The sequence below is a fragment of the Phalaenopsis equestris genome, unplaced genomic scaffold (genome assembly GCF_001263595.1).
Source record: "Phalaenopsis equestris unplaced genomic scaffold, ASM126359v1 Scaffold214401, whole genome shotgun sequence".
In the NCBI taxonomy this organism is placed as follows: Eukaryota; Viridiplantae; Streptophyta; class Magnoliopsida; order Asparagales; family Orchidaceae; genus Phalaenopsis; species Phalaenopsis equestris.
The window spans coordinates 186,919-198,583 of record NW_018233187.1 but is presented as its reverse complement, the minus strand read 5'-3'; the positions used below and the strand labels follow the sequence as shown (position 1 = coordinate 198,583).

The 11,665-nt window shown below is 35.3% G+C and overlaps 1 protein-coding gene across 2 annotated transcripts in view; it reads right to left on the bottom strand.

The window, feature by feature from the left end:
• Positions 1-228: 228 nt before the first annotated feature.
• LOC110037071 (cytochrome c oxidase assembly protein COX11, mitochondrial) overlaps positions 229-11,665 on the bottom strand; it is a 23,655-nt gene continuing 12,218 nt past the window's right edge. For both annotated transcript variants that reach the window (XM_020741645.1, XM_020741647.1), the window contains exons 5-6: positions 549-629; positions 229-480 (exon numbers count right to left, since the gene is read on the bottom strand). In XM_020741645.1, coding sequence (XP_020597304.1) covers positions 385-480; positions 549-629 — 177 coding nt within the window. In that variant the 3' untranslated portion in view covers positions 229-384. The remainder of the gene's footprint in view (positions 481-548; positions 630-11,665) is intronic.

Here is an 11,665-nt window from a genome sequence, read left to right as displayed (position 1 = left end):
ATATATATAAACTTCTCATAAATTTAATACTCTCGATGCAATGAGGAGGTATATAAGATCTAGAAATTATGCATGCATGGCTCTAGGAAGTACAATACATACCCAGCTTCAGGATCAACAAACTCCGCTGTTGCTCGGATTTACCTTAATTTAAACAATAACATTAGTTATAGACAACTGACATAAAATTTCTTGATCAATAACCCAGTTTCTAATAGGGAGATAAAATAATTGAAACATCAGGGCTGCTTAATTACTATTCTAAAGCTAGCTCCATGAAATCTTTATAAAATATCTCGTAATATTTTTAACAAGAAATAAGGAGAATCAGATGCATCTCCTGATATCAGGCCAACCCACTCTCAAATAGTTATTTTCTAACTCTCATTTAACTTTGAAAAAGGTGTAGGAGAGGATCAGGTTGTTGATGCCATCCATTTTAGGATCTGTCTCAAACTCAGGGTCGATATAGAAAAATACCTGCAGAGTTACCATATGCCATTGTTAAGGAGAGATTTAAGGAATTAACGTGAACTAACAAAACTCACCGGCATATCTATTTGTTCCCCGGGGAGCAGCGTCTGCTCCTCGAAGCAGAAGCACTGTATTTTGTTGAAGTATATGGCGGCCTGTAAGAAAGAAGGGCCGCAACTGTCAATGTGGTAGGAAGAAAATGTTGAAAATTAAGTGAACCTACTTCAAATATCATGAGTTCAAAGGAATGGAAAATCAAAAATAGTATCCGTGCATAAAGAAATAGGAAAAAGTTTATACAAATTCACCAACTCATTACTATATCCTGTTGCTACCGTTGTAGATTTTACCGTTCATTGATTGCAGAGAAAATAAGATCCTAATTTCTCTGATATAGCATAAAGATTGAGCCCATCTCTTTATATAAAAAAATTCAGGGAACCAAAAATATGAGAATCATTAAAATGCTCTCAATGAAATAAACAACAAATATGGATTACCTTTTGGGGGATCCACTCCCAAAGACTGGGTAGCGGTGCTCTGTGCAGCAAAATATGTACAGTGTGTTCTATTTGTAAGGCAAAAAATTGGCTCCACATTGCAGAAAGAAGGCAACAACAAAAATGATGAATTGCAATGATATCAATCCTACTTCAAAGGATATATTTTAATGAAATTTTGAAAATAATTCATCAACTCTGAACATTTTACCTCCACATCCTAAATCAAAATGAAGAAATTTGAAAATAAATTGTTAGTGTAGGACCACAATTAAACAGGAAAATTCCTTATATTTGGAAAGTAATGAAAGTTATTTGAGTGTACCCTAGAGCATTGCTCTCATTCCTAAATAAGGATCCTCTAGTGAGTGGTGAATAATATGTATGAAATCCCCTCCTTATTTGTTGCCCTCCCACTCTCACTCGCATCTCTTGTTGGCACTTGACCCCACTAAAGCCCTTCCTCGCAATGCTTGCTCTAATACAGCACAAGGTGCCAATGCTACTCGTCATGCATGACCACTTCCCAAAAGCAACTCATTGCCATAGATAAATGCCACAGCCCTCCATTGCTACTTGTCTAAACACAACTACGACCAGAATTACCTATCAAATTTTACTCTCATATGATGTAACGGCTTCTCACCACATAGTTGAAAGCCTCCTCTACCATCGGCATCAAATTCAATGTACTAGTCATCTTTTGTAATCTAATCTACTAGCATTATTGTCAGTTTTTACAACTACATATCAATGCCTCTTCGCCATATAATAATAACAGTCAAAGTTTTAAAAGGTAAGAGTCTAGAAATATTAATTACCTAATTACTCAATAATGTTGAACCTTCATTGCTATACTTCAATGCTTTGAAAAAAAATGTGAACCATTTACTCCGCATACTTTTAAGAAGGTAACTCTTTTCTTACTGACTCTATTCTAATTTTTTTCTTTACAGCAAAACAATAAGCAAATCTCGAAACACTATGGCAAATTGAGAGGAAAATGACCACCCCTTCACCAACTATCGGGCAAAAGCAAAACAAAGAATTCCTTGTCACCAAAATAAACTCCAATATTCATTCACTGCATGGTGAGTACTTCAATTGTTGATAGACTTGACAATTCCAAATAATGAAATTGCCTCCATCTGAGTTCCTCATGTCACAAAGTTCTCCATTCTCTGGCTGCCTGCACCTAACTGATCAACCTTTGTCACCAGTACTTGGACGAGAGGAATTGTCAACATGGTGGTCATATTAGCATGTCCGCACTAAAAAAAGCTGAGAAGTTGTCGGCTGCTAGGATGGATATCCCAACATCCATTTTAATTTAACTTAATATGTATAATTTGGAAAAAATAGTATTTTAAATTTTGTAAATACAAGATCGGACCGATCTCATATCCTCATTAATTTAAATAAACGAGTCTAATACCGCAAGCAATGCATTTATCCCGAAGGATAGGCATACTACTTACTGGTGAGACTCGATTAAATAAACTAAAAAAAATTATGACATCCATTTAAGTCTACAAAAAAAATATTTTTTTTATGTTGACCGACAAGTTCCTCTATTTAATACGAAAAATTAAATAGGGTTTATATTAAGTTGGGTTCTTGAAAGTTTCTTATAAAGGCAAACCCCTATACTTCGAGTCACTTAAGAAACTCTCGATAACTAGGAGTTAAAAGGAATAGGATTTTTCAAAAGATCGGACAAAAAGGTATGAAAGTAGAATGACTCAAATTTGGAACATTTATTATGGAATCCAAAGGAAAAAAAACTATGTGATGTCATGGATCATGAAGAGAACATCGGTGACTTTTCAAGTTATCATATGGTTTGGTTTCAATTTAGAGGAGAAATATTTAAATATTTCATCCTGCCAGTTTTATTAATCAGGGCTTATATTCGTGTGAAACGATCACACAAATAGTCTGAATGATATGAGGATTTAAGTCGTGACGAACGACAACCTCGAAATCCTAAAGCGAGTTGGGCTTATATTGCACAACATGATCTTGCAAAGACCTAAAGATGAGTTGAAGATTTATGTCGCAATGAGAGAACGACCTCGAAACCTTATGGTTTGTTGTTTAATTCTAATGAATGGTTTAGCTGGTGGTAAACATGTTGTGTTGTTGAAGATGACCGTGTTGCCCACGATGTTAGCTCAAAGCTCCTCGTCGTAGCGAGTTTAAGTTTTCTAATGTGACAAGTCCTGGTGTCAAATCAAATGTTTCCTAAGGTTATGGTTATTTAAATATCATTAGGGATTTGAAAATTGATTAGAACGACACCGATTAGAATCTCACGGCTCCCTCATTCTGGTATCATCATTTTCTTCTGAATTTACTAAGCTTAAACGAGTTGTAAAACCCATTAAAACCGAGGAGATCTTGTTAGCGATCGTGGGTTACTTCCTCCGAGGGACTCCCGTAAATTCAAAATAACGTTTTATGTTTACTGATATTTCAAAAGATTTATGGTTACCTTTGAAATAATTTGTTTTAGATTTTTGAAAAAGCTGATTAATTTTTGAAAATGGTTGTTTTGGTTTTGCAAGAAAAGTAGATTACACATCCAAGCAACTATAATATTTTGCAGCAAAAATAAATTGCATAAAATAAAATGACAAAATTAAATAACACTATAAAAGCATATCTGTCATCTTCTCGACATTTGCTGAAATGTTAGAACTTGCAGCAGGTATATAATTTTACAGAAAATTAAATAAATTGCAAGAGTAGATGAAAGTGTATCAAACAAACCTCAAACTATGACCCAATGAGTCCTAAAAGATCCTAATGGATGATTTTCTAGAACGAAGTATAATAAGTTCAATTTATCCTTCAAAATATCCAAGAGACTCCAAAGTGTTCAGGGGAATGACCCTGAATCGCTTTAAAAACCTCTTGAAACGTTTTGAGTTCATTTTGAACTTATTATATTGTTTTATTAATCATCCCGAAGTTGAGTTAAACTACCCTATTACTCAGTGAAATTTGACATTTCAAAGGAAGTTAGATAGTCACTTAACATTTCACTTGACAGTTATATGAGTGGGTACTCCAAAGGGCAAATCCAAAGTTATTATAGATTTTAATGCCCAAAATTAGAGTAGGGCCTGAAGTGTTCGGAAGTGATCATCAATTAATTAAGTCCATCTTTTCTAATCCCAAGTTATGACAATTCTTACATGTCGAACCTAGTGCACTATTAGGCCCTGTTGATTTCAATCTTCAAAGTAAATTTGAGATAATTAAATATTGAAATGGAATTTCAATCCTCATTAATATCAAACTTAACATTTAATCACCAATTGGTGGGCCTTGAGTGAGTAAATTACTATCTCCATGGCATAAGCACATTACTTTAGGATCATCCTATTGAATTGACTTTCAAGTTAGATGATCAGTGAAATTACAATTTTACCCTTATCATAAAATGATGACAAATTGGTTTCTACCTTTTAACCCATTGTGTTTCAATCATTCAAAAGTTTATTGTGATAAATATTACCCATTTACCCTATGATTAATCCTAAAATTTAATTAAGACATTAAAACACCAAAATTACCATTTTGCCTGAGGCTCCCACCTCATAACTTATCAAATAAAACTCAAGTTACTCACAAAATAAGCTCAAAGAAAACTGCAAGAAGACAAAAAAATCTCGAAGGAAATAACAAGTGAAACAATAAAAATGCCGAAGTGGACTATAAGCCTTCAGGTTCGGGTGAACTCAGATTTAGGTATTCTCAAGGGACTCTGAAGACAACTATCGGTCACCCGTATGTATAAAGTTCGACATTCAACTAGAAAGGTGTCCTACTATACCAACTTAAGAGAATACTCCTTAGCCCAGTACCGATAATTGACAAGTGGACAATTAAATTATGTTAATTAAAATTTATATTTTGACATGCGTGTAGGTTTCATGCAAACAAGAAAAATAGTATCTATTTTGGTAGTCAAAATACTTTTGAAAACAATGTATTTGATCTTATCGTATTTGTCTTTGTCATTTTTATAAAAGTATGATTGTTCACAAATCGATCGCACCGTCGGGCTAGGAATGCCAACAACCTAAGAGGGCAAGGGTGCTCTGCTAGTCTGGTGTAGGTGAATAATATTATCATTCTACATTTTACCGGGCCCCGGGATTTGGTCCCAATGTTGTAGGATGGAATATTATTTCGTTCTACCACCTCTTGCCTTCATATCAAGGCCCACCCCATAATGAACCGTCGAACTTATAACCTTGCTTGATAGTTCATATATAACGACGGTTATATATTTGTGTTTATGTTTCAGACATAAGCACCTGAATCGAACCAAGAAGCAAGGAAGAAAAGAAGAAAAAATTGGTTGAGAGAGAGGAGGGATCAATCCACCTGAAAGAGCGAAGAGGTGAAAGGTGGATTGACCCTCAAAATCGCGTCTAAAATGATCGACAAAAAATCCCAAAAAGGCGACCCAATGATCCTCGAATCAACCCAAAAAGGTATCATTTCCTCCAATTATGCAAACGAATCAACCCAAAAGGTATCATTTCCAAACCGCATTTTAAGCAAGTCGAAACAACAAGGAGTCTAAACCAACGCAAAGATTACATACATAGCCCCACAACACTCATACATTCATACACCCAAGTCTAAACCAAAATGTTGCATTCATGTCATCCAAATCTTTCATATTGCATCGAAAATGTCACCCTTAATACCTCAAAACTATAGCTCAAAAGAAGCCCAAAGAAAGTCAAATGAACTCCCACCTCAAATAAAACAACCCGCACAATTTCAGATTTTGTGTAAAGCCACCTTGTCAAAATTCCAGACCTCTCGCGAATACAACAATCAAATTCAGATTTCTAAAAAAAGTAAACTTATCGAATTTTCAGGACTCACGCACAAGCATCACATGTAAAACTTTTCCAACTTTCAAACCCTTTCGATATTCCATATGCATTATAACAATAATCTTGGATATCTCATATCAAGAATCTTTTGAATGATTCTATAACATCATCCTCCCACCTTCAAGTTTGAACTTCAAGTGTATACATATGTAAACATTACATACTTGATGTACAAAACTTTCCAAAAAAAGTGCTAATATCTTCAAATTATCAAATTCAGCCATTAGAAACAAAGTAATCCAATTGAAGCCATGTATATCAGCTTAATGATAGAATAATATCAGTTTAATGACATAGTAGGATGGCATGCCAATGGTACCACTATTCCAATTTTTATTCACGAGTAAGCTAGCATATATAATACCCATAAAAATTATAAATAGCTTACTAATAGTTCAATTTAAACTCAACTTTAAATTCCCAACTGGATCAAACCCGTATTCTCATGACATCCCAAATAGAGAGTTGTTAATATAGAACGAATACATATATATATAAGAAAGTTGAAGCGTCGAAACCCCTATGAATCAAGAACCCAAAAGAAATATCAAGTTCTTACCTTCCTCAAATAAAATACTATTCCAATTTTCATTCACGAGTAAGCTGGCATATATAATACCCATAAAAATTATAAATAGCTTACTAACAGTTCAATTTAAACTCAACTTTAAATTCCCAACTGGATCAAACCCATATTCTCATGACATCCCAAATAGAGAGTTGTTAATATAGAACGAATACATATATATAAAAGAAAGTTGAAGCTTCGAAACCCCTATGAATCAAGAACCAAATAGAAATATCAAGTTCTTACCTTTCTCAAATAAAATACTAAAAGCCACTAGTCAAACTATCCCCCAAAACAAGTGATCGAGCAATTATAAATAGTCCACAAAACATCCGAATTTCCTTTAAAACAATTCAAAGATACAACTTGAAGCTGGTGTTCAATTAAATACTCAATCGTGTTGAAGCATTGTAAACACAACATTATGATATAAGAGTGTATGCTTGACAAAAGGTAACCCAACAAATGTAATTTCAGCAACACAAAAATAAATCCAACAAAAGAAATGTATCCAACAACTGAGAATGAGTTCAACCATAGACCCAGACTTTAGTAATGATAAGTAGAATTGTCATTGAAAGCAAGTTTTGTATGCAAATAATAATAATAATAATAATAATAATAATAATAATAATAATAATAATAATAATAATAATAATAATAATAATAATAATGACAGATTTACATGTATACCACCCAAATTCATAACAATTTAGAGGAAGAAAACTGAAACTCATGTGTTAGAAATGTAAATACTTGATGAATAAAAAGAAAATCTCCACACTTTCAAAGGGCGGGTGCTATATATATATAAATGTTTTAAAATCCGAAAATTGCAAAATTTTCTTTTATTAAGTATCAAGTATGAAAATATATTTAGTATGCAAAAAAAAACATGTAAGTATCATGTATTTAGATTTAGGTGTTAAGTGTATAAATACTTATAAATTTGAAGCGTTAAGATATGAATACTAATAAAAATTAGAAAATCCGCACATGTATATGTTTGTCCCAAGATAAAAAAAGTTAAGAGTGAGCATATAAAGATTGTGTGCCATGTTTGCCCTTCCATCTTTCCTAACAATCTTTCCTAACAAGCATGCTTTGCATGCTGAAGCCTCTCAAATGATCTTAGAAAGGAGAGAAAGGAAATGCAGACTTCGGGAGAGAATGAAAAAAAAAATTCCGACTAGGGTTTTGTCACCAGCGAGGAAGAACAGCAAAGCTTCGACCACCACATGCGACTAGGAGCAATCTAACAACAGCCAACCAAGGATGCAACAACCCCCAAATTCTCAACCCAGAATTTTTTGGCAGCACCTCCCCTTTTTCCCAAAATTTTTGGCCAACCCAAAACCTTCCCCCCAAGAGAGGCTTTTATAGCCAAGAAGGAGGAGGAGACATCCCTTGAACTTACCTGTGGTGAACCGAACGCAAGGAGCGGCCAGGCAAGTTGCAGCAAGGGCGACAGGGGAGACAGGCCAGGTCAGCAATGGAAACAGCTAGATCGACGCCTGGAAAAGGGAGCACTAGGGTTCATGATAAGGGCAAAGGGATCGAGACAGAGGGGAGAGCCGTGTGCGACCGAAGGAGAAGAGGGGAGATCGATCTGGGTTCGCGAATGGGAAGGGTCGAGAGGCTGTTCGCAGCTCGAAAATGCAGGAGCCGCAGCCTGTTCGCGATAAGAAGATGAGGGAGAGAGGAGAGAGGGTGAGGCGGCGTGCGTATAGGCCACGTGTGGGGGAAACGATAAGGGAGAGGGAAATTTTTTTTTATTCTTTATTATTATAATAATAATAATATAATAATAATCTTATTATTATTATTATCGCCTCCCGCATTTTCATCCGGACACGTTCTCGCGGCAAAATAAACCTCCCCTAGGTAAAATCGACGTTCTGGACGCGCCGGCGCAGTCCGTTTCGTCATCCAAGGTCGTCTGAGTAAACTCGTCAAAGGTCGGGTTAAAAATGCGTCAAATTCGATTCTCGTCAAAATTTCAGCTCGCGATCGATCATTTCAAAAATTTATTCAAGCTTTCAACAAATAACGATACAGACGATGTGAATTGCGATGATCGAAAGTGTCGATCGTTCGAATTGCGAAGTTTGTGTGCACGAAGGTGCAACTTGTGCAAAAAGCAATCTTAGGGCTTAAGGGTCCTATAGGGACTCCTTTTGAGTTCCCTCATGTTAGTTTCAACCTTCTAAGTGCTAAAGCTCAAGAACCACATGTGGAACTTCCAAAAGAGTAGAGGAGTCATTTGAATCTTTAAAATGATATGGGTCTCCTTTCTAAGGTTCTAAGATAGTCAAATGAAGAATCTTAAGGCTAGAGCCAACCCTACGAGGAAAGCTAGACCTCACTAAAAATGAGGTCAACATAGCAGCGGAAATAATCGTGGCCATAAGGTTTTTCTACTCTGGTTTCATTCTAGGTGCACCACTCATTCTCAAAACATGCTTTCACAACGAATCCAACCCACAGTCCACACATATGGCTTCCTTCCCCAAAGCATTTAGTCTCTCTCAGCAAGACAATGATTGATTAATTCAACAATCTCAAGCATCTCACTAAACGAGGTATGTTATTTCTTCATCCGGTTCACTTGTAGTCGTTGCTTCTTTGCTACATCCTAACTTTAGATCCAAATGCATTGTAAAATCTTCATATTGTGGAATGCAAATTTACAACCAAATAAAAATATTCATTAGTAAAGAACAGCATAAAAATTTGGTTGATAAAAAATCACAATTAAATACATATTGATTATATAAATATTTTATTAGTTGGTCGTACTGTTAAAATAAAACATCTAATATTTGTTAGTTGTTTATTTGCATATATAATTACTTAGCATACTTTAAAAGGAACCATATATTTATTGATATTATGAAAACATGAGCTCAAAAAATATCATGTTATGGAGGGACATATTAGCAATGTATATTTTTTATACCTACAAAGGTGGAGCAGAAAAGGTCCCCATGTATAGAAACAAAATAGTCATCAATGCACTTTTATAGTGATAATATCAGGTTTCATCTGAGCTCTACTGAACTTGATGACGTAGCATTTGGGTTAAACTTATGATAGCCAAAACCCTAAAATAATCGTGCATATACATTCTGAAACTGAAGCGAAATCAGGCAATAGAAAATGACGCAATAAAATTATTTGTGCAATTATATTGTTATCTCTAAAGACAAGATTTTTATTATAAATTTTATGTACTCAATGTTATAGTAATGTACAAATCACATATAGTAATTCTACCATTATGTCTATTCATTATAAACAAACATGTTATTTATTGTTCTTAAGTATCTGGGTTATATATTAGATTAATTTACTTTGTTGATTCTTGTAACTTATTAGATTGTCATAATTGTCTTCACAGGAAAAGGGAAAGGAGAAAAAAAAGGAAAATAATAAACTGAGATGCAGTAGAATATAACTCATTTTTTGGATTATATTTTTGTTGTACGACTATTATAAAAGAGAAAAATTTTGAGGCAAGTCAATAAATGAAATTAATAAAAAAATTTGGATTGCTTCAGCTTAATTCAAAAATTAACTTACTAGATTGGAGTAAAATGATGTCAAGTATTATGTGCTGTTTCGGTTAATTTTGGGGACTGTGTCAATCTCTCGCTCTATTCCAGTGAGTAGAATAGGAGGGGGTATTCGTGGGTAGTGACGTAAATTATATCATTTTATAGTTATGTTAATTGACCCTCATCTTATGACCAACATCTAAAAGACATTGTGAGTAAGCTTGAAGCTCTAAGATAAGGATGTCTAAGGGTTTAGAATTTCTAATGTAGTAGTAATAATAGATGCACAAAATTATATAACAAGCAAGCAATATACAATATACAAATTATTACGCAAACAATCATTTGATTACTTAGCAAAAATTGAAAACAGAAAATACGATAGAAACAAACTAGGATGAAAATCAAATGCTATTTAATTAGAAATTAGCAAGATGAGCAAAAATAAAAATAAAACAATGCACACTTTACTAAAATCCACGCATTTGAAGGAATTAAGATTCTATACATCTGAATATACATAATCATTCCTTCAAACCAATAACCCTCGTATTGAGGAAGAAGAAAAAAAGAGGGGCAAAAAAAGAGAAAAATTCACAATATAACTGGTCTCACGCTTGTCCAAGGAGATAACTTCCACAAGAATTCTTAAAATCTCTCACTTGATCAAGGAAATGAACCCCAGAACTACATAGAATTGTACATTCATATATATTAACATTATTCTTGCGTGCTCATTAATTCACGGCGGTAGAGTGGTATATTAATGCCTTGGGGTTGTATAAAAACCCGACACACACACAGGCAAAAAAAAATGACATAACATATAGCAGGGGAAAATCCAAAAGAAAAAAATACCACGGACACTGACCCAATTGAAATAATTCCAGCTGATGTAAATTGTAAGACTTCACCGGCCCTTTAATAGCTGGAAGCAAGATTACACAAGTGAGGTGACTTCTGCTATGGGAGTGGTGTAATTCATCATGGAAATGACAGTGTCCTGATGACAGTGGTCCAACGACAGCTACTGTGGTGATGACGGTGATGATCACGCAGTGGTGGTCGGGAGCCAGTGGCGGCCTGACAGTGGTGGTTTGACGGTGACGGCCTGACAGTGGTGGTTTGACGGTGGCGGCCTGACAGTGGTGGTTTGGTGGCGGCAACAGCTGGGCAGTAGTGGTCCGCGGCAACGGCTGCGCAGTGGTGGTCTAGCGGTGACAACGATCAAGCAATGATGGTTCGACGATGGTTGCAGCCGGGCAGTGGTGGTCCAACGGTAGAGGTGGCTCGACAGTGGTAGAGCTCAAGAATCCTCAAGAGCTTACATCTCCCCTTCAACCTCCTCCACTAGGTTCAGGTTAAGTCCCTCTTCATGAAGAGAGGACTCAATTTATAGATTTTGGGAGTGACATCCTCCGTCAATATTGAATGAAACCACCACTCAATCAAACAACCCAGGGTGATTCGCTTGATCGAATGATGCCTTATGAATGTCTAAGTGCCTTACTGATGTCAGAGTGAAGTGATGTTATAAGCCGTTTGGATTTGTCTCATCTTGATTTGACTATAAGTTTGTCCTATTTGGAATTTATTTGACCATTCAATCGACCGTCCAAATCCTCTAACCGCTCTTGAATGACT